Below are 24991 nucleotides of genomic sequence, written 5' to 3' on the forward strand. Positions count from 1 at the left end.
ATTTGATAAGAGTCCCTAGTTGTATGTGAAATGGACGAATCAAAACCTTCGAATCAAGTCCTTCTGGCTCCTTGTGTGTGTATAATGCTCAAATGTCAATGTGTGTACAGGCCTTTTTGAGTTTTCTGCCAGAGTAGTGTGTATGTGTGAGATCGCAGTTTAGCTGTACAGTTCAGCGGATCCATGTAGAAACACAACGCTTTCTTTTTTGAAACATAGATCAGGGCTCTGGCTCGCTATGCAAAGGTGTATCACTCAACTGGCATAAAGTTGGCTTGACAGTTGATATTCGCAGATATTCACAAATTAAGGGACCATCTCTAAAGTTACATACGACCTTGGTATACATGTTTCTAACGTCAATAGCATTTGAAGGGAATGACTTACAGTCATAAAATCAACTGTAAAGTGTTCATCTAGGTGTCAGCTATAATGCACACCATTTTTCATTTTTGATATTTAATAAAATAAACTATGAAGTCGTGTGAATATTGCCATGTATTTCACTACCAACTGGACTCATGCACAAAATATACCATAATTTAGAGCTCAAAACCATTTGAAGGGAATGACTTACAGTCACAAAACCAACTGTAAAGTGTTCATCTAGGGGTCATCTATGATGCATCTTTAAAGCTCAATAGCATTTGAAGGGAATTATGTGCCTCATATAGTTTTGCCATATGAATAAACCAGAATAAGAAATAAAACCTCATGGTCTGGAACGTTGAGAAATTAATTTATTGCTTTAACAGAAACTGATAGCTCGCCTGGGGAAGAGATGGCACCAGGATTACGACATTATTAAACAGGTTTCTAACTTCAATAGCATTTGAAGGGAATGACTTACAGTCACACAACTAACAGTAAAGTGTTCATCTAGGTGTCAGCTATAAACCACACCTCTTAGGTTTTTGATATTTGTTAAAATCAGCTATTAAGTCATATGTAAATTAGATATGAATATCACTACAGAATGGGCCCATACACAAAATATACCATAAATTAAAGCTCAATAGCATTTGAAGGGAATGACTTACAGTCACACAACCAACTGTAAAGTGTTCGACTAGGTCTCAGGTATAAGGCACACCTTTTAGATTTTTGATATTTAACCCTATGGGATACACCCCTGCACTTTTTAGAAGAAGGGATGGCTTATGAATGAGTAATGAGTGTAGACTGAAAGAACAATTTAAGCTAGCAAATAAAGCCAGTCATGTACAGCTAAATCCATAACTGTGAGTAATTACAAGTAGCTCTTTAAAATATTAGAGCTCGAGAGTATGAGGAATGGCAACAATGTAATAACTAAAATCAAAAGGTGCATTATTCACACATGGGTAATGGGCATAAAATAAATAAAACTTTTCACTTCGGTCTTGCAGCATTCACACAGTGAAAGTGAACTCAATCTGGGTTGCTGGATCACATTCAAGCACAAAACCTTGACAACAAACCTGACTGAGGTACAGAATAACAAGCAATTTAAAAGCATTTTGGCTCTTCAAAGATTTTACATAGCCTTTACAGAAAGGCTGCTCAAAACACCAAATACCAAAAGCATTAACACTAACTGCAGAGGAATAATGTACATCTCTGGTTTTACATTTTTATGCCACATCTTGACATTGTCACTCTGTAAGGGATATTGTGTGTGTGTGTGTGTGTGTGTGTGTGTGTGTGTGTGTAAAATTAAAGTACAAACTACACGATAGGAACCATAAGTTTAGTGTTTATTATTGTCATCAGTGAGACCTCAGGATATAATGGTTTACTTGTTGAACTATTGATCTCCCATCTAACCACCACCAGCTACCACTGGTGATTATACAAGCTGACCCCAAATATCTTGTGCAGAAAAAGATTACATATGCTTTGGCTATATTTTTCATATGTTGATAAAATAAATATTTTTACTAATATATTGCACAAATTTATTGTAGTTTACTTTTACAAAATAAGAATCAATTGAGTTCTAAACATGGACAGATGCAGTAATAGTTTAAAGAAACATTGTATCAGGAATAGTTTCTGGTTTGCCCTTGCAGACCATTTGTTTTTCTAACCAGTAAATTGCAATAAATAAATGCATTGCCAAATGACTAAATGTAATATAATGTAATGTATGCCATCAAGGTGGTCCTGCTTCAGGCTTAGTTTTGGCATTGTCCTCTGATCATTTGCACCTGGATCTCATTAACTCTGCTTTCTTGTATCAGTAGTCATAATTTTCTGGCATTTATTAGCATTATTTAGCAATATCATTTAGCATTACTGCTAATGTCTGTGTAATTTTTGAGACTGAGTTGGTGTTTGCCTGTTTGAAACTACTCAGTACATCCAAGTTTTTAAGATTCCAGTGTGCTACAACATAGATAGCTAAAATAAATAACAAAATAATATATAATAGATAAAATAATATAAATGGTAAAATTAAATGTTTAAATGTTATTTTCAAAGTTAATATATTGCTTTATAGTGATGCAGAGCATCATAGAGTAGTGCAGGTAACCTGAAAAAGTGTAATACAATTGCTAATTATAAATGAGCAATTTCATTATAAATATACATTTTATTTCATTAGTTAACCATAACTAGGTATTTAAAAATGTATTATGATATGTGAATGAAATATTAAAGGCCAGCTAATTAACCAAGTAAGCTTGCTGTCCATTGACTCAAATGATATCTGGAGAATGCAAGGGCCAATATTTACATAGCACAAACTGCAATTAGAAAATAGTTGAATCAAAATACCACTCTGTTGATAGGGTTGACTCAGTGTCCTCCACTGCGTCAGAGAGGTACTCCATTTGGTAAACAAACATCAGAGCATATTCACCTATATTATACTGAATGCTGGAGTGTTAATTAGTCCAATAATGTGGGTGTCTTCTTCTTTCATTGGATTACAGCTGCAGATCATCTACCCTCATTAATAATTGTTTATTCTGTGTGTGCATGATAGAGAAGACTTGAGTCAGTAGCTGTCTTAATTAGCCTAATACCTATCTAACCCTTGTTCTTGGTGTGCTTCCATTTATTTGTTGTAATCTCTTGTGCAATATTCTGGCCACTTATATTTAGAATTTCTGGGTTCACTTATTTAAGTGCTAATTTTATAGATATACTGCATATAGATATCCCAAAGGCAATTGTCCTAATAGCAGAATTTAATTTAGGTTACAATAACCTGAAGGACAAACATGGGGGAAAAAATGTAAGCCTTTGTTAGGTTTTTAGGCCTAAAGCAGTATACTCAGTGCTTGCAATTAATGTTTTTTTGTTGTTTTTTTTAGAAACGTTTAATGGAACAAAAAAGAAAAAACCGAAGAGAAATTTGTTTCTCTTTGTTTTTATGACTATTTTCATGCCATAGCAGTGTTCTGCTGCCAAAGTGAAATCAAACGTCCAGTGTTTCTCTGCAGCTTGAGATACGCATCAGCCTGGTGACCTTCTCCTTCTGGCAGTGACTACGCAAGGCTGTTTTAATGAGATTCCACAGTGAGAAGCCTTGCTCTGTGGTCATGCTAGAGACTGGAATGATGCAGACTACTTTTGCCAATGTGGCCCAGAATATAGAATATAACTCACTGCAGTCATGGATTAAGACTTTGAAAACTGTCAGAAAAGTTAAAGCTCCTCGGCAGCAAAGTGCTGTCATCACTAGAATGGCATCATGCTATATAATTGTGGCATCAACTAAAGGAGTTGCAGATACTTTGTGTTAATATTTTTATCGGACAGTGTCCAACAATTACCAGCTAATGCAAACTCTGCCCCAAATAAAGATCAGCTGTTTCTTTCTGGAAATCTTGGTTTCATCTGACTTCTGAAGCCATTTTCAGCAAAGAGCTCTCAAAGCATATATGGGATCTTATTGTCGAAAGGTATCAATTGGGAGAGGGGTACAAAGAATTTCCATAACATTATATGAACCATGGAATACTGTGAAGGCTATCATCAACAAGTGGAGAAAATGGGGCTCCACAATGATATTGCCAAGAACAGGATGTCCATTCAAAATTGATGAAAGGACACGAAGTAATGTTAGAAAAATCAGGGCGACTGCCATAAGAGACCTACAACACCATTAAAGGAGTGTCTTTAATGCGCATGCACAAGAGACCTACAACATCATTAAAGGAGTGTCTTTAATGCGCATGCACAAGCTACGTGCACAAGCTACTTGCTCTTCGGATGTTTACTGTGGACATGTGCGTTTGTTTTGTTTCTGTTCCAGAGCATGTTTCTGTCACATCGCGAGACGTAAGGGAGTAGAGTACGGAAGCAGGTAAAGACGTATTTATTTAAGGGCAGGCAGACAAATCAAAATCGTAATCCAAAAAACGTAGTCAAGACAAGCAAAGGGTCGGGCGATCTTCAAACAGGCATAAACGGGGCAAAGCAAGAATCAAAGATCAAAGTCGCCATCACCGAAAACAGCGACAAAACACAAAACAAGAAATATGAACTAGTACTATGGACTGGGAGCGGAAAAACCAGCGGGGACTAAATGAACGAATCTATAGTTTAAACTCACTAAATCTATCAAGGATCATAACATTAACAACGTATCTAACTATACTATATCTACTATAATACTCTGCAAGGTGTACAGGGACGCGAGCGGTATATATCCGAAATATAATCAGCCGTACATAACCAAATAGAACCATTTTTTTCACTCTTGTCAATGCACTTTTTAATGCACTTTTAAGTTGTAGGCTAAAGATTGTTACATTCTTTCAGCAGTCACTTGTAGGCCTAACATAGGCTATTCAAGTGGGGCTCAAAGATGACCACATAAAAATATTTTTATTTTACTCATTTATTTATTTAAAGTTATATTGTGCCTTGTTGGTAGCCTATGCCTGCTGGAATGAAAAAAATGTTCAGTGTTAAATAAATATTTTGAAATTGTAGTTTTTGTAATTGAAAAGCAAGACAAAATAGTAAAAAGCACATTTTGACTATTTAATTTATGCAATGGTGAAAAAAAATGGCAAAATAAAGAAAAAACGCGAAAAAACGTGTTCGGTATTCGGCCTTCGGCTTTCGGACAAGTTTTTCATTATATTCGGTTTCGGCTTCGGCCTAGAATTTTCATTTCGGTGCATCCCTACTTTACAGAAATATTAATGACCAAGTTGAAGGTGATAATGGCAAGGGGAAAACTCTTGTAGGAAGGAAGAAAGCATAAGAGGAACTGAGATTCAAAAAGGGAAATCACTCTTTGCCTGTCTATACTGTACAGTAACATTACCCCCCTAAAGAATTATAAACCAGTCTAAAAAAAACCTTCAATTCCTACCTCCTGTCTCTAGTTGCTATGATGCAGCAAAAAATGCAATTAGTGAATGCAAGAAATGGTACTGCTTACAAATTTCCTGTATTAAGCCGGCTATTGTGTAGGTGTTCTGTATGGAATCTCTGTGTGTGTGTGTGTGTGTGTGTGTGTGTGTGTGTGTGTGTGTGTGTGTGTGTGTGTGTGTGTGTGTGTGTGTGTGTATATATAAATAGTCTGGAATATGTTGGATCCTGACAAAGATTGGAAGATGTCTTGCTCTGCATTGTCTCTAACACTAGTCATCCTCAGTAGTTTGGTCTTTCAAGATGTTACTACTGTCAAACTTCCACTTACTGGAAACAACAACATCAACACAGTTACAAGAAGAATGTTTTTAAAGGTAAGTAAATCTTTGCATAGTCTATAATATAAAAGTATTAAAAAACACACACACTAGTGGGTCTAGTTGTGTGCATTTTCGATTCAAGTGCTGTCGGAATGCTCCAAAAAGTTATCAAAGATTAAAATATATCATATTAATGTTTGTAATAGAGCCTTCTTAAATAATTTCTATTGACTGATTAATCTCATATTAGTATAGTAAATTTGCTATTTTGGCTTAAACACTAACATCTGTGTGTGGACTTATATGTTTGAAAAAGTTGAAATGGTTTGTTTTGATGAAGAATGCAGTGTTCAGAGCAATTAAAATAAGTCAGAATTATGTACAACAACAGTCTTATTAAACATCGATAGATTTCGAAGGTGTTTAAGCCTTTAAAAGCTATAAAATAAGTGTATGAAACAGTTGAAGAAGTTTACTAATAAGGTTACTTATTCCCAACATAAGATATATCAGATTAAACCAGAGTAAACAGATAAAGAATTTGATACAGACAAAAAGAGAGCGAGGGAAAATGCCAGGGATTAAACCATATGGTTCAGGTTCTCATTTAAACCAAAATGTTTTATTTTGGTCTCATCCACCCACAAAATATTTTTGCACTAGCATTCTGGCTTGTCCACGTGAGCTTTGGCGAACTACAGACAAGCAGCAATGTTCTTTTTGGAGAGCAGTGGCTTTCTCCTTGTAACACTGCCATGAACACCATTGTTGTTAAGTGTTCTCCTGATGGTGGACTCATGAACATTTACATTAGCCAATGTGAGAGAGGGCTTTAGTTGCTTAGAAGTTACTCAGGGTTCCTTTGTGATCTGGCAGACTATAAGACATCTTGTTCTTGGAGTGATCTTTGTTGGTCAACCACTCCTGAAGTGGGTAACAATGGTCTTGAATTTCCTCCATTTGTACTCAACTGATTGTGGATTTTTTTTTTCTGAGGTCCTCAGGAATTTCCTTTGTTCATGCCTTGATACACTTCCAAAAACATATGTTGTGAAGAGCAGACTTTGATAGATCAATGTTCTTTAAATATAACAGGGTGCTTACTCACACCTGATTACCATCTCATTGATTGAAAACACCTGACTCTAATTTCACCTTCAAATTAACTGCTATTTCTAGAGGTTCACATACTTTTGCCATTCACAGATATGTAATAGTGGATCATTTTCCTCTATAAATAAATGACCAAGTATAATATTGTCTCATTTGTTTAATTGGGTTCTCTTTGTCTACTATAGCAGGCCATTTACCTCTGACCTTTCGCATAAACAAGGCATTTCCACCCACAGAACTGTCGATCATTCAAAGTTTTTTGGTTTTTGCACCTCTAGAAACTATTGAACCATTACTATTAAACTCTAGAGACTATTGTGTGTGAAAATCCCAATAGATCAGCAGTTTTTTAAAATATTTTTTCTACTTTTTCATTTCGCAAACACTTGGAAGTTATGTCTCTAGACCTTTTTTCTTGAAAGACACTCAGCATTTCTGTTGCCATTTTATTTAACCAATTCAATAATTCTCACTTATAGTTAGTCCACACCTATATTCATACAGGGTGAATTCATTAATAATTTAAATAATTAATTAATGTGGGACAGATTTGATAAATGCTCCAGAAACTTTAGAAAAAGCTTCTTCACACTCTTTGTAAAATGTCTAATGTAAATTTTCTAAAACAGCAATTCATAATTGTTCACAAAATACACACCATCAAATATAGCTTCATATAATCAAACATGACCCTATCTTGCACCAAGACAGTTTGTTAAATTAATATGGCTTATTTGGTACATTGGTAATGAATTAACCCCTTAATCTTTCAGTTTATTATATAGTAAATCGTAACACATAACGAGTTATAGGAGTTTACACAGTTACAGGAGTGTACACAGTTACAAACAGATCTGTTCTGCAAGGGGAGAGGTCAGACAAAGAGGAATTTTAAAGGCCAAGGTGAAAGAAATAAAAAAAGACTAAGGGATTAGTCTAAGAAAAGATTAAGAGATGAAGAAAGAAAGAAAAAAGAAAGAAAGAAAGTCAGTCTTTGGACAGTGACACAATTTTCTTAATTTTGCCTCTGTACACCACTACAATGGATTTGAAATGACTGTCAGCTTTAATTTAAGGGGTTTTACAAAAAAATATCGCATTAACCGTTTAGGAATTACAGCCATTTTTTTGTCCCTACATTTTCACAGTAAATGGACAATTGGCTGATTTTGCAGTTTCATGGCCAGGTGTGACCTGTTTCCTGGTTATTTTATGACAAATTCTAATAATAATAATAAAATAATAATAATCATTGGCATCTTTATCATAACAGTTGTGTGATAATATTTATGTGCAAAGTTTTTCAGTATCCATTAGAATAGTAGAAAAAGTCAAAAGCCAAGATAGATTAGATTGTCTAACCACTAGTTCAAACACCCTGCTCCTACACCATGACATTAGATGATTGGAATTGGTCATTTTAAAATGAAGAAAACGGTTAAATACTGAAAAATACTCATACAATTGTATAACCTAATAGAAACACTCATTTATCAGCTGGCTTTGTCTGACCTAGTTCATCTGTGGCATAAAGGTACTGCTATTATAGAATAATTGAAATTTCTCCAGAACGCTGAAATGTACAAATGTTTTAATGATGCTTGTGGTGTTCTTTACAGCATTGTCAAATGGAGTGTAATTTAAGGCATACATTTTACACTGTTTGCATAAAAGTAAAACGTGTTTGTTATGTAGCAAAATGTAAACCTTTTGGCCTTTCATGTCACTATTATGTTATGTTGTGTTGTATTGTGTTGTGTTATTCGTTCACTTTTGTTCATCAGTGACCAACATGGTCAATTTACACCAATAAGGTAAACTAAATGAACACAAAAATGTCCGTTATCTATTATCCCCCAATACTCACCTTGTATGTCCACATCTTTAAAGAGCAATGAAGATCTTCCCCGGAGTCTGGAAATGGAGGACTCCACACTGAACATGGCTCCAACCAGCAGCAGCAGAGTAAACTCACCTACCATCCTTCGCCTACACCCACTCTTGGCAAAATCAGTGCATACGCATGCCAACCTGCCTCTCCGCTTTGGCCGTGGCTCTGCACATATGCTACGGATGCCCAAGTCCTCTATCAACCTACCACAAAGGTTTGGTCGCTCTGAAAACACCAAACCTACCTCTGGTATGCAGTGTACAATGTGCCGCCGCAGTGAGAACCCACCTTCAGCCACACTCCCACAGAGATTTGGCAAGAGAAACCTTTTGGTTGGTGATTCATTTCGCGCAGGAGCTGTGTTTGTACACACCTGTAAGATGCCATCACTTAGGTAAGATTCAATTGTTAGCAATCAAATATTTCTATGAAATTTCATGGCTATGTAAAAATATTAATATATTTAGAAAAAAAAAGGTAAAATAGTGGTTGAAAGTATAACTTAATAAAGATTTATGGAAATATTCATTTATTTCCAATTCACATTCAAGTGCATATAATTACAAAGACTGTTTATAGTTCTGGACCTGTAAGCAATCAATTATGCAAACTCAGTGGTACTTACTGATGAAATTTCTGGTTTTACAGTAACCCTATCTCAATGGCACCCTGCAATCCTCTGCCAAGACCTTGCTCTAGTAATACTACTTAGTACTTAATACTACTTAGCCTACAGACTATACATTAATATATATGGAGCTACTGCGTACAGTCATCTGGTTTTTCTGAGTTATTTTAATTCCTGGTTTCAAATGCTTATTCCTGCATGGTTAACATAACATACATAAAACACAGCTCAGTATATATACACCTTTCCTGGTGTTTTTGATTATGATTATTTTTGCTTTGTTTGCAAGTGAAATAGGTAAACAAACGGTGATCTCTGCCATTAGACTTGATTTTGGGGGTTGACATGGTTGTTAAAACCATAATGTGGCAGAACCAAAACCTTTCACCAGCCAATCAAGTAGTGCTTCCCTCTTGAATACTAATTAGACTTTCCCTGCTATCCTATGTTTTGTAAATAAATATTTTCTTACTCTTGGTTGGTATTGCTTAATGGCAAACCACCATGAAAGTCCTGAACTAAAGTCAACTGGAATGTTTTGCACCATCACACGCACAATCAATTGTATACTGTAGGTCTGCATCATTTGGGCATTCAACCTGGACCTGCTGTGCACAGGTAAGGGCTTGAGGGTGTAAAAGGACCTTTTGGGACCTTAAAGTCCTCAAGACTTCATCACATTCCTGTATTTTGCTTATTCTATTTAGCACACTGCTTTCATGATGTATCACAATTCAGCAATACCAACAGAGCCTTACACACTCATTACTCACTCAAACGCTCGAGATGATTGTTTCAGTGAGCTCCAAGCCAGAAATAATTGGTTACAATATGACGCACATCATCACACTGGCAAATTCAAATGATGTAAATGGTAAATGATCTGTACTTATATAGCACTTTTTAACCTTAGCAATTCTACAAAGTGCTTTACACTGTTTCACATTCACTCATTCCCACACACACACACACACACACACACACACACACACACACACACACACACACACACACACACATATGGCAGTAGAGCTACCATGCAAGACTCTAGCCTGTAATAGGGAGCAACTTGGGGTTCAGTATCTTGCCCAAGGACACTTTGGCATGTGGAGACATGTGGGCTGGGACTTGAACTGCCAACCCTATGATAAATGGACAACTACCACCTGAGCCACAGCCGCCCCAAACACTGGTAAATTCAGCTATTTGCCAGGAGTACCTCCATATAAAATCATTTGTACTTAGACTGCGGTCATTAATTATGTAATATGTAATAATTTAAATGAGGTATTTGATCACAATAAACAGCTAAAGTAATTAAAGTAAATAAAGTAACAAAAGACACTGAAGAATGCATAGAGGGCACTCATGAGCACTCAAAGCAAATGACAAATGTTACAAAAGTGGCCAAAAATATGTGGACACCTGATACATGCTTCCCTAAACTGTTGCCTAGCTGGGTGTCCACATATTTTTGGCCATATACTGTATACCCTATGGTCTTGTGGACCTTGGGCCTTGCCCAAGAACGTGGACCGTCCATGCAAATGAGGACCATGTGACCACAATCAACTATGGCTGAAATTGGCACATGAAAGCTTACTCTGCTTTCTAAAAAAACAAATACAATAGGCTATATTACAAATTTAAAATTATTTTTGCATTGTATCACCTGAAATCTATTTAAATAATGACGAATACTGTAAGCATCTCTGCCCTAAAGCGTTTTTGCATGTTCTGTCTGTGCTTCATTAGGAAGATTTATTTCCATTTGTCCTCATAAGTGATTGCCTCCTAAATACACTGACTACATACAGCATATCTTCAACAAAGCAGTGCAGTGAATCCTTACAGGGGGAAAAAATGCTCATATGCTCAAAAGCTTAATAGCTCAAAAAAAGGCTCTGAATTCTCACTGAAAAGAGCCAGATCAAAGTTCTGGCTTGTTCGTAAATTACAAATTATTGTTTCACAATAAGGTATAAAAATATAAATTTAAATATTTATTCAGTATTTAATACTTTATCTAGAAATTATAATTTCTTAAAAAGAGCAGTTTTGGACAGGAATTTGAAAGTCTTCAATTGGGTATACTTTTAATTTCAAATTTACTATCATTTCTGTAGAAATTTACTGCCATTGATGTTCTGTATCTAACTGTCTTAACTAATTTCTCCCACAGGACACCAGACCATGACTACATGACTGAAGTGGTTGAAAAGGAAGATAAAGCTTTAAAGAGTAAAACATACATTGACTTAGAAATCTAAAGAAATCTCTAACAAACCGACAAATGTGTCTTCAAAATTCTGTGCATGTTTCATCTCTTTTCTTAAAATCTGTATATATTTGCACATATATGTGTCCACTTGTGAAGTGATGAAAAGTAAATTTAGAAATGTCTTCTTGAGTGACCATATGTACAGCAGCTGTCAGCATTATGGACAGTGTCATATAATAAATAATACACTCAATAATTAGAAATTAGTAAATAAAGATTCTATAATTAATAAGTAAATTAATGAAAAAATAAAAATAAATAACAGTAAACATATTTTTGTCAAAACATAAGTGAGCAGTGGCTAAAATGAAAAATAAATAAATAAATAAAATTATTTGAAGAATTGTTTCATTTCAGTACATCACATATTTTTAGAGCTTTTTTTCCTTGAGCTTGTGAAACCAAGTTTGACTTAGAGGTTTACACTGAGGTTGCAGGCACTTCAGCAGTTGATGGGAGTGAACCTGCCCCCAGAGGTCATAGTGTGTGCGTGTACATATACATATACATATACATATATATACATATACATATACATATATATACACACACACACACACACATATATATATATATATATATACACACACACATACACACACTATCAAATGACAGATAACATTGACATTTTTCACAATTTAAATTAACAAAAAAACAGATCAGTCACATGAAAAAACTAAGTATTCCCCTACATTTATCACACCTTTAAATCCATAAAATTAGAATCAGGTGTTGAAGATTGGGTGCCAGTGATTAGAACCTGCTTAGGGAGTACAGGTGGAATCTGTCTTATTTATACCCCTCTCATATCTAGTGTTTGGTGTTCCCTTTGCTATTGAGGTGTGTGGTGTCATCATGCCAAGATCTAAAGAGTTCTATAAGGCCTTCAGAAAAAAGGTTGTGGATGCCAATGAGTCTGGCAAGGAAAAGATCTCCAAATTATTTGAAATGCATCATTCCACTGTAAGGAAAATCCTCTACAAATGGCACAGATTTCAAATGACTTCCAAGGGTATATTTTATTTTTGAAGTATATATTGATATTTCTATTGAATAAATGTTTAAGTATATCAACTTCATTAATAGGCACTCTTTCAAAGATGATCAAATGTTTGCTTGTCCGAACGTCAGAAAAACCAACAATTTCCATGAGGTGTACTTAATTTTTCACATGACTGTATCTCCAGCTTTGAACCCTTTTGAAAACCAGTGGTCTTCTTGGCTTAATGGCTAATTGGGCTCAATTTGGACATCTTCACTTAGGGGTGTATTCACTTTTGTTGCCAGCGGTTTAGACATTAATGGCTGTGTGTTGAGTTATTTTGAGGGGACAGCAAATTTACACTGTTACACAAGCTGTACACTCACTACTTTACATTGTAGCAAAGTGTCATATCTTCAGTGTTGTCACATGAAAATATATAATCAAATATTTACAAAAATGTGAGGGGTGTACTCACTTTTGTGTCACTCTTTGCAATCATTGTAGCTCAGATTTGGCCATTTTCCTCTCTTATCAACAAGGCATTTCCACCCACAGAACTTCTGCTTAATCAATGTTGTTGTTTTTTCCCCCACCATTCTGTGTAAACTCCAGAGACTGTTGTTTGTGAAAATCCCAGATCAGCAGTTTCTGAAAAACTCAAACCAGCCCATTTGGCACCAACAACCCCGCCACAGAGATCACATTTTTTCTACATTCTGATGTTTGATGTCAACATTAAGTGAAGCTCTTTACCTGTATCTACATGATTTTATACATTGTGCTGCTACCACATGATTGGCTGACTAGGTAACTGCATGAATGATCAGGTGTTTTCCTATTAAAGTGGAAAGTTAATGTACATAACCAAATGTCCTATTTCATCCACATTCAACACCTGAATAACCTACAGGGAGCAGGTCACAAGAAGCCTACCTGCTCCTACTCCAAACCCCTCAAAAAAATTAGTGTCCAGGGGAAAAAACTGTTTGATGTAGAAATTCAAATGCTGATTGAGCATGATATTTTGTGAAAATGTGTTTATGGTTTTGGAGTCAGTGTTTTATTTTGACTTACTATCATTCAGCTCACTGTTGTGGAATAGGTCTGAAAGCAGTACAGGAATTTGGGAAATGTGTGTATCGTTTTGAAAAACGTGTTAATGCATTAACCACTGAGACACAGAAATATCTGTAAGCAATTTTGCAAAAAACTATAAAAGAGGAAAAAAAACAGATCTTTTGTTCACATGTTAAAACAGTATTATATGACTGTATTCATTAACACAAGAAGAAAATTTGTTTTACACATATTTAATTTCAGTATGAAAACACTGTTTTAATAGGAAATAAAAATCAGGGTTTTTAAAAAATTTATTTTTATTTTTTTATATATAACCTGATATGACCATGAATGAATAATAACCTGTGATAGTATTAAGTAAGCTGTTGTTTGTAGAGGAGGAAACATTGTATTGCACAGGTAAAGTTGTCCAGTTGTGTAGTTATGAATTTAAAAAATAAAGTATCTGTTCTGATGGTCCTCTTTCAAGCCCCACAGGCACTTGATGGACTGGAGACCTACCACCACTTCTCATATAGGATTCTCTCCATAGGTAGTCCAAGATTTTGCAGGTCCCTACTCACACTCTCAATCATGGGTGGCGGCCCACACAAATAACACAATGTGCGCCCAGGGTTAACGTGATGCCTCAGCACCTCCTGTGATATTTTTCCACCTTTAAGTGAAGACACAGTTAAAACATCTCATAATATTAAATCAAGGACTTATGTTGTAAGTCTGTAATCCTGAACTGTTAATCATCTTTAATTCAAATTGACTGAAAACATAAATGAAGATAAATGAGGTTATGTGGGACTCACTGGTTGTGTAGGACTGGAGGCCTGGCTTGATTTCAAAATCTTGCCGCGTCACTCGGAACTCACATGAGAATTTATCTGGAAATTCCCGACAAACACCAATGATGCTATCCTGAAAGAAACAAATTATATACACACAAAAACTATGAATACAGTGATCCATTAAACATAATAGGTGTATCAGGTTCCATTCAAACAATTATAATCAATTTAAAAGTATTGGGTGAATGCTGTGTTGATGTCTGTGTGCCATTTAAATAAGGAATTGTGGTAACAAATTCTGCTGCTGAATCATATTTCTGGTACAACAATAACAAAAGGGTCACTCCGTGAAAACTGCAGCCATTAAAATGTATATAAATCATTGGCAATAAATATTGTTAAATATCATGTTTAATGTAAGGTGCTAGACTTTGAGATATACATAAGATAATTTCACTTTCATCCTGTTCCTAATTACTGTATTTAAAAAAAAAAAAAAAAAAAAAAAAGTCTTTCTAAATTCTCCCCATTAATTAGTGTCGGAAACTGTGACATTCCTTACCTTATCCAATAAAGTAATTATTTTTTGCTTTAATTCCTACCCTTTTTCCTAATAAAAAACACTTTCCTAGTAATAAAAGTCTTCTTATTTTATTAAAGAGGTGCAATGTCTTTTTGGCTGAAATGTCTTTTAAAAGTCGTTTTCATTAGTAACAACAATATGTCTCTGTCAGTCAGTCAAGCACAATTTATTGTATTAAAAAAAAAGGCAGAGGAAAATCACCAGAATTAAAATTATAGATAAAATCAACTAAAGTCCTGTTCTGAGTATGTTGTGCTTGAATCTGCTGCAGCCTTATTCCCAAGCTTCGAATTTCCCACCAGACCCCACATTCAGGCATGATGTGCATCACCCGAGAGTACTTCCAGATCTGTGGACATTCACGTCCAGGTTACAACAGGTCACACACACAACGTTTCATGCAAGGTGTAGTGAAGTCACTCAATTAATATATATTGAATATAATGCATGAAAAACTAAAATAAAAACTGATATGGTCTTACCTTAACTTCCTAGTGATGCACTCTGTACCCAAGAAAATCCCCCAACACCCAAGTGTTCTAAATCCTTCTTTTTGATTGGATCAAAAATAGACTAAAGAGTTATCTTGAAATATTCAAGATAACAGATCTTGAGATTGGTCTAAATTGTTGATTATTTTCAAACTACTGTTGAAGTTTGTTATTTATTGACTTGTCAAATGTTTTCTTTTTTTTAAATAAAAATTTTGTTGATAAATTCAACGTTATTTTCATGTCCTTGTTACATGCGCATCACAGTAAATGTGATGCCTCATAACTCATGTTTGAGTGAAGATGTTAGCTTTTGATCCATATGCCATTATTTCTGATGGTAATGTCAGTGTGAGGTTGTGAGTGTTCTTCAAAAGTCCTTATTCTGTCATTTTAGCCTCATGTCACAGTTTAGTTGCAGGTTTCATGGAGTGACCCGTATTTAAGATTGTATTAAGCCTTGATTTACAATAATAGAATTCAATATTAACCTCTTGTCTACAAATCAAATACAAAAGTTCAGTATGTTCCTATAGTTGAAGGTTCAGAATAACATACAGTACATTAACTTATCGCTATGAGAAGCATCTTGAAATTATTATTATTAGGTCTAACACACTTTTGTAAGACTGAGCTGCATTTGATTATTAGCACTGATGATTCAAACACCAATACAGTATAAAAAGGCTACACACCCCTGTTAAAATTGCAGGTATTGTGATGTAAAAAAATTTTTTAAATCAAGATTAATCATGTCAGACCTTTTCCTACCTTTAATGTGCCATAGTAACCAAGAAAATTCAAGTGGAAAACAAAAAGAAATGTTTCAGAGTACAGAAAAAAAAAACTTACAATAAGCTGTTTGAACAAGTGTAAAAAACCCTTAACTAAATACATTGTTAAAGCACCTTTTGCCTATAATACAGCACTCAGTCTTTTTGTCTACCAACTTACAACATCATGATTTGTCAATTTTGTTCCAGTCTTTTCAATAAAAATTCTCCAGACCTATTATATAGCAATGAGCTCTCCTGAGCACAGCCTTCAAGTCATTCCACAGGTTTTCGATAGGATTTAGATCTGGGCTCTTACTGGGCCATTCCAAAGCACTTCTTCTTCTGAAGCAATTCCTTTGTTAACTTGATTTGTGCTTTGGGTCTTTATTGTGCTGAAAGGTGAAATATTCCTTCATCTTCAGCTGTCTAACAGAGGCCTTGCACCAAAACAGGTGGAGCTATCCATTATGTGGAGCTATCTATTCACTCTATCAAGTAGATGTCAAGAAAATCCTATAGAAATAGCTGATCTTTACACCGGCTTAATAAGAATCACTTCACTAATAATGAGTCTTTATTGGTCTCACATACATTTCAGCACAGTGAATTTCTTTTCTTCGCATACCTAACATGTAAGGAAACTGGGGTCAGAGCGCTGGGTCAGCCATGATACAGCGCCCCTGAAGCAGAGAGGGTTAAGGGCCGTGCTCAAGGGCCCAACAGCTTTGCAGTGCTGGGGCACTGAACCCCCGACCTTCCGATCAGTAACCCAGAGCCTTAACCACCAAGCCACCACTGCCCCACCTAATGCCAGGTGCAGCATAATTACTTTTGAATACGAGTTTGAATGTGATTAAGTAATTCTGAGCACAATCACATGCCCCATTGTAAAAGGCTGTGTACACTAAATTATTGTAAATTTTTACTTTTCTTTAAAAAAAATTTTTTTTTTTTAAACATTTCTGTTTGGTTTTCCCTTGAATGTCATTGGGTGGTAAATATGAGCAAAGAAGCCTGTGAAAATTTGTTTTTATTGTTTAACCTTTTGATATTTTGTTTTTTTTTAAAAAATTCACAAAAATACTCTGCGCTCATGGATATCAAACAGTTGCAAACACAACACAGGTTTCTAAAAAAAATCTTTGTTAAATATAGGTGTGCAACAATTATTGGAACCCCATGAATTCATATGAGAAAATTATATTTGAAGTATATTCCCATTGATGTTTTACATTTCTTTTAGTACATCTGGGAGACTTGGAACAGGAGACTTGTTCAACCTTTAATTCCTGTTTCACAGGGCTAAAAATATGAGGTAACACATGGGCCAAATTCCCTTAGTCATTTATAACAATGGGTAAGACCAAGGAATATAGCTGTCATGTGTGGCAAATGGTTGTTGAGCTTTACAAAATGGGAAGTTGGGAAGGGAAATCTGTGGGGTGAACTGAAGAGGAGAGTCCACCAGCATGGACCTTGAAATTTGAAGGATCTGGAAAGATTCTGTATGGAGGAATGGTCTCAGATCCCTTGCCATGTATTCTCCAACCTCATCAGGCATTATAGGAGAAGACTAAGACTCAGAGCTGTTATCTTGGCAAAGGGAGGTAGCACAAATATTGACTAAAAGGGTGCCAATAATTGTTGCACACCTATATTTAACAAAGTTTTTCATTTGATAAACCTGTTTTGTTTGCAATTGTTTGATATCCATGACAGCAGAGTATTTTAGTGATTTTTTAAACAATAGATCAAAAGTTTAAACAATAAAGACAATTCTTCACAGCCTTCTTTGCTCATGTTTACCAAGGGGGCCAATATCAGTGGAGGGCAATGTATATAACATTAAAGGTGGAAAATGATCTGACATGATTTATATCTTGGTTTAATTTTTTACATCACAAAAACCTGCAATTTTAATATGGGTGCGCAGACTTTTTATATACACTGCACATATAATGATCAGTGAAGAATAGCTGATTATGTGATATTTCACTCACTGTGAAAAGCAGCTCCGTTGTGTTCTTGGCACTGTAACAGAGGTGTGTGTGTCCTGGTCTGTATGTGTGTGGCAGTCGGAGTAGATCTGCAGTGTGCATTAGTATGGAGTAAAGGGGGTTGATACCAACGCCACCAGCCACCAATAGCAGGTCCACTGTATGATCAGACGGTTTGGGGTCGAAATAAAAATCCCCCCCAACTCGCACTTCCACATGCGAGCCTAATGTGCACTGATGGTGTGAGAGAGAAAAGGCAGCTCAGTCAATTCAGTTTTTCAGGACAATAAATGCAAACTGCAAGCTTGGACTGTCAAAGTACATACAAATCTATACAAAGACATGAAGCCGTTGGTGGCAGAGTCACATCTCAATAGTTCAATGCTCAGTGAGCTCCGTTCCTGTAGACATTCCTAGAGACTTCAGAGAGAACACGCTGCCTAGATTTATGGTACATAATCCAAAAGACAACATAAAACCATTTCAATGTTTTTCCTGTATATAACATTTTTCAAGTAGTTACAGTTGTTTTGTGATAGTTCTTTATGAGTCCCTTGTTTGTCCTGAGCAGTTAAACTGCCAACTGTTCTTCAGAAAAATCCTCCAGGTCCTGCACATTCCTTTGGTTTTCCAGCATTTTCTGTATATTTGACCCCTTTCCAAGAGTGGAAATATGATGTTAAGATCCATCTTTTCACACTTAGGACAACTGAGGGACTCGTATTGTGACGGGGACATTACACTATAAAAACAGCACTGTCTTTTGGATTAGACGTTAAACCGAGGTCCTGACTCTCTGTAGTCAGAGAAATTCTCCAGTTGACCCTTATCTATCATGGCCCCCTAATAACCTCCATCTCTTAATTGGCTACATCACTCTCCTCTCCACCAATTTATTTTTCATGAATGCAATTTTACTGGATATTTTATTGTTGTTGTGGTCATTAATTTGCTGTTGCAAGAAACCAAACTATTCACAACTAATACTTCAGAAACCAAGGCATCGGTTATTATTGCTATTAGAAAAAAATTATAATTTGTTGTTTTAAACTAAGTTCTAAAATAAAAGGGGATATTCTATGACACTGATTATTTAATAAGGCTGATTTAATGAGACTGATTAATTAAATTTACAGTGAAGCACCCAATATTGCCTGCATGTACCTTTAATTTCTAATGCATCCTGTATAAACAGACCCATTTCCCTGATACTGCTTTTCCTTCTGATGCCGTCATGGTGGATTGGCTAGAAGTATCTTGCTAAGGTAGTTTGATGCTACAGTGCCCTCCACTAATGTTAGCATCCTTTTTAAATATGAGCAAAGAAGGATGTGAAAAATTGTTTTTATTGTATAACCTTTTGATATTTTGTTAAACCAGTTCACAAAAATACTCTGCTCTCAGGATATCAAACAATTGCAAACAACACAGGTTTATAGAAAAAATAAAAAACTTTATTAAATATAGGTGTGCAACAATTATTGGCACCCCTATGAATTCATATGAGAGACTATATTTGAATTAAATTCACAACTGGGTAAGTAGGAACAGCAAAAATGTTCAACCATGACTTCCTATTTCATATGGTTATAAATATGAGGTAACACATAGGCCAAATTCCCTTAGTCATTCACAGCAATGGGTAAGGCCAAGGAATATAGTCGTGATGTGTGGCAAAAGGTTGTTGAGCTTCACAAAATGTGAAGTGGCCATGAGAAAATAGCAAAAGCATTGAAAATGCCCATTTCCACCATCAGGGCAATAATTAAAAGTTCCAGTCAACTGGAAACGTTATGAATCAACCTGGAATTGGACGCATGTATATACTGTCTCAACACACTGGGAAAAGGATGGTTTGAGTGGCCAAAAAATCTCCAAGTATCACAGCTGGAGAATTGTAGAAGTTAGTTGTGTCTTGGGGTCAGAAAGTCTCCAAAACTACAATCTGAATTCACCTACATCACCACAAGTTGTTGGAAGGGCCTATACTCTCATCCAAAAACAAACTCAAGCATCTTCAGTTTGCCAGACACTACTGGAACTTCAAATGGGATTGGATTCTATGGTCAGATGAAACCAAAATAGAGCTTTTTGGCAATAAATACCAGAGATGGTTTTGTTGCACACAGCAAGGTAGCCATATGGAAAATTACCTCATTCCCATGGTTAAATATGGTGGTGAATCTTCAATGTTTTTGTCATTGTTTTTCTGCCAGAGGACCTGGATATTTTGTTAGGATACATGCCATCATGGACTCTATCAAATATCAACAGATATCACCTCATCAGGCATTATAGGAGAAGACTCAGAGCTGTTATCTTGGCAAAGGGAGGTAGCACAAAATATTCACTAAAAGGGTGCCAACAAGTGTTGCACACCGATATTTTTGGATAAATGTGTTTTGTTTGGAATTGTTTGATATCCATGAGAGCAGAGTATTGGTGAATATTTCACAGGCTTCATATTTACCAAGGGTGCCAATATTAGTGGAGGGCACTCTCTATAGAATTCTGATTTGTGTTGTTTCAAATTCTGACACAGAAATGATGGTGTTTTTTGTCATTCAGAATACTATATTTTCTGATGCTGATGCTTGCCATTTGGATTTGTTCTTAGTGTTGCTTTCTATCCCTTTTGTTTTTCTCTTCTTTTCTGTTTGTACACTATTCACATTTGTACACCACTGGTTTATATACATCCCTTTTTTTGCATTTTTAGTACTATTAATTCAATTCAATTCAATTCAACATGCTTTATCGGCATGACCAATAAAGTACAGTATTGCCAAAGCATTGCAGGAAAGAGAATTATTAAACTGGTGTGTGTATTACCCATGTGTGTGTCTCCTTATCTTCTGTAAGAATGGAGCTCTACAGCTATCAAAGTATTCATTTTATCTGAGCATTACCTTCAGATATTAGGCAAATTATTATTACTACTTCTTGTCATATTGATCATCAAGCTGAATCTCATTTCTAATATTTAATGTAATAAAAAAAGGAACGATGTCCTTTAAAGAAATGATAAGAAAAGGAAATCCACAATTGTGTTTACTTGTGCCCAGCACACACTCACCTTAGTGTGTATCCAATGTGCAGGTGGGTGCTGTGTGTATTTCACTGCCAGCTCTATAACTCGTTCTCGGTGCAGAAGGCCTGGGCTGGAGCACACGGAAAAGCCACCCACTTTCTCCATACCTGGGATGAAAAAGTCCACCCTGAACATAACACACAGTCAATCAACATGAATACACAACCATTAAAGTTAGACCATCATATTTGTCTCACTGCTGAAAATGTTTAATAGAGAGCAGACTGTTGTAGAACCATGTCCAAATTGTAGGACTTACTCCTTTGCTTTCCTAAAATCAATGATGGGAAAAGCAGCATGCGTGTGTTAATCTATTACATAATTATTATAATATTAGCTAACTAAATGATCTGACTCCAATTTACGTCTTTACTATACCTCACGTCAACCAACAAACTTTTATCTTAAATGTTGAAAATGTAATATCTCAGCATTTTATAACTTATATATGTATGACCTCACTTATAATACACATAGGTATTATAATAGGCAGGTGTAACATAGGCAGGTGTAACATAGGCAGGTGTAATTGCAACAGAGAGGGATTGTAGATTGTTTCTTAGAGCAGATTATAGTGTCTTCCCCTCAAGATTTTATGGATTACAAGTTTAAACCTCTTGAGCATATGTTAAAGTTTTTGTTCTGTCATTGATCAGGCAAACAAATGGGAATCAGGGCTGTGCTGATTTAGGACAGGATATAACAAAAACCTACCCTGTTTTGGTGATGTGATAAGGATTAAAAATGTATCCAAAGTTGCCTTTTTCTGATATGGTAAAACCGACATGTTGCTTAGGAGCAATAGAAGCTTTAGCTGAAATTAATCCAAGGGGCGTTACATTTCTGACTCATGCTTGAGGTTTTTGGCCAATCATAACACAACAGGACAGCTGGCCAATCAGAGCACTCTGGGCTGTTCGGACGGAGGGGCTTTGGAGAAATATGAGCATTTCAGGCAGCCTGGGAATAGAGGTACTGCAATAATGTACCGTATATGACTTTTTTTTGAATGTTCAAGCATGTTAACCTATTCTATTACACTCAATAACCAAAATAATTACCGTTTAAAAATCATATGACATGACCCCTTTAAAGATAAGTTAAATATATATTACAAAATAATTATGAAATAAAATTACTTAGTCGTACTATTCGCCTGGTAGTCATGTTAGCATTTATTTAAAAAATCAACATTGTATTTCGTTCACATATTTCGGCCAAATGAGTGTGTCTGTAGGTCCTAAAAGTTGCTGCAGCCATCTTGACAATGCTATGAAGCTACAGTTTATTGAGAAGCTTAGCAGTCCTGAACAACTAGATGAAGGCTACAGGATTGGCATTACAAGGCATGGGCAAAATCTATTTTCAAGTAGTGCTACTGGCCATTGCTTAGGCAACATTACAGTGATTTTTTTTTTTGAGTGATTACCTTGCTTACTTTATTAATAAACCCACATTAAATTCAAATTCATTGATTTGTGGTATCTTATTGCATGCTTTAACAGTTGCATTTTCTATTTTTAGCTAAGCAGTGGTGATACATTTTTACCTCACCTGTTAAATGGCTATTTAACAATTACATTCAGGCCGGCATTAATAACTTTAATTATTTACACTTTGTTTGCATCCTCTGCAAAAATTTTTATCATCAGCCGCTACTGTCTTTTGATGGTCTATAAATAAAACAAGACTATAACATCATAATTGTTCTAAATTAACTTTAAATTGTGTTTAAGTTCTTTATGCACAATTCTAGTTATTTATAAGCTGATTCACAATCATGACATACTAAAATGTTGCCCATTTAAGTAGCTTAATGTAATTAGCTACTATTTCTTAGTAACTTGTAGTGTAACTAACTACTTTTTTAAAAGGGTAGCTTGACTGTAGCTCAACTACCTCAAACTATACTGTAAGTAGCTTGAAATGATACAGTTTCAAAGTCTGTTCTAATCAATGGCACCCAATCTTGAACACCTGATTCTAAATTTATGGATTTGAAGGTGTGAACTTACTTTTTCCATGTGACTGATCGGTCAATGTCAATTTTATGTATCATTTGATAGTGTATTACCTTATATATATATATATATATAGGCAATGTATATACATCAGTCCTAAGAAAGTGTGATCTGACCAAAGTATTAACATGATATTTCATAATCACACAGTCCTTACCACTGGCCAGCACGGAAACTAAATTCAGGATGCGGCACCTCCAGCTGCAGCCTCTTCACTGTGTCTGACTCATCTTTAATGGCACAAACTCGTGCCGAGAACATGGCCTACAAAAACAAACACACCTAGTTGAGCTAACTAACAACAACTATATAATCATCATCCAAACATGACAGGTGCTAAGAGAGTCACAGCTTTATTGCATTATTGTACTGCTCAGATTGGAACAAACAGCACTTCATCTTGATAATTCCGAAATTGATAATTATATAAAATGTCTGTCACATGAGATACAGGAGGTTGACAGCAGGGACATGTGTGACCTTGTAGGATCTGAGCCAGGTAACAAAATGCCGTTTGAACATCTGGAATGCTGTTCTGCATGTTGCCTCTGCTTCCCTGATCTACTGTCTTATTACATGAGGACTCACCTTTTGTCTGTAAACACTAGCTGTCCTTTCAAGGTGATCAGCTTGTCGTGATATGTTTCTGTGCAAAAAAAAAAAAAAGGACAGGATGCCAATATTCAGGTTCTGTACACCTCAAGTTCATTGTATTTAAAACAATACTCAGTAAAGCAGAAGGCACATACGCATGTATCGCAGATGACTGTACGACAACATGATTATCAAATCTTGTTTGTTTTATTTTCTGCAAACATCTGAGACATTGGGAACTAACCTCGATGAACAGAACAGGTTACTCGGGGCTTGTAGTGACCGCGCAGCCCCAACAAAACACCGAGCAGTAATTATAACACACCGCAGACTCATTGGGCTGGAGTTGAAGTTTACACTGGGAAGTTACTGTGTAACTAAAATATATGGGAACTAATGTAGCAGACCAGCAGGTTCTTCGCAGCCTGATCATGTGTAGTAGCTGCACTGGGTAATCTAGTTTGCGCTCTAAATCTCTCACGTTTTACTATCTTAAAAAAAAATCCCTGGGTAATCTCAAAAATAATACCAAACCCGAAAACATCTACTCACAACGTAATCCGCAACGTAATTCAGTACAATTCTACTCTTCAATGACTGTGTTAAAACATAGCTATTTAACCTCTGTCATGCTCTTAGTAAACGCAGACATGAACCGGAAGTAGTTACCGGTAACTCGAGTTCATGGGCATGATTTAGATAACCAAGTCCGCAAAAGAATTGCGCAGACAAGAGGACCGTCACTGTGGTAATAAACGTCGGAAACAAGCGAATTCCCCTATGGAGATTTAAAAAATGTGCCGAAATTAAATAAATAAATGAACCATTTCACAAACAAATACAATCTGCTTTGCAAAGGAAAATTCGACTCTCAAATAAACCGAAAGCGATTTACAAATACAAACGGCAATTTGAGAGAAACCGGTGTAAGAGGTGTAAACAAATAAATGGAAAATATGAGCCTAAATCATATTTCACAAAACCATTCTACAGATATTTGAGCGAATAAAAGAATCCAATGCATATCTCTGTCATGTTTGTG

At 35.7% G+C, this 24991-nt stretch overlaps 2 protein-coding genes across 2 annotated transcripts; one reads left to right on the plus strand and one right to left on the minus strand.

Moving 5' to 3' along the window:
• The first annotated feature begins 5504 nt into the window (after positions 1-5504).
• On the plus strand, positions 5505-11578 carry npvf (neuropeptide VF precursor). The gene is made up of 3 exons (XM_017481035.3): positions 5505-5693; positions 8643-9037; positions 11454-11578. The coding sequence occupies exons 1-3, from the start codon at positions 5535-5537 to the stop codon at positions 11539-11541; spliced, it is 642 nt and encodes a 213-aa protein (XP_017336524.2). The 5' UTR covers positions 5505-5534; the 3' UTR covers positions 11542-11578.
• A 2323-nt stretch (positions 11579-13901) lies between these two features.
• oxnad1 (oxidoreductase NAD-binding domain containing 1) lies at positions 13902-24601 on the minus strand. The gene is given in 9 exon segments (NM_001200945.1): positions 13902-14272; positions 14418-14526; positions 18247-18437; positions 18439-18453; positions 18456-18477; positions 21320-21461; positions 23513-23619; positions 23944-24001; positions 24194-24601. Coding segments are annotated over 9 exon segments (894 nt in total). The 5' UTR covers positions 24286-24601; the 3' UTR covers positions 13902-14114.
• Positions 24602-24991: the final 390 nt, after the last annotated feature.

Source organism: Ictalurus punctatus, chromosome 12, assembly GCF_001660625.3.
Source record: "Ictalurus punctatus breed USDA103 chromosome 12, Coco_2.0, whole genome shotgun sequence".
NCBI classification, from domain to species: domain Eukaryota; kingdom Metazoa; phylum Chordata; class Actinopteri; order Siluriformes; family Ictaluridae; genus Ictalurus; species Ictalurus punctatus.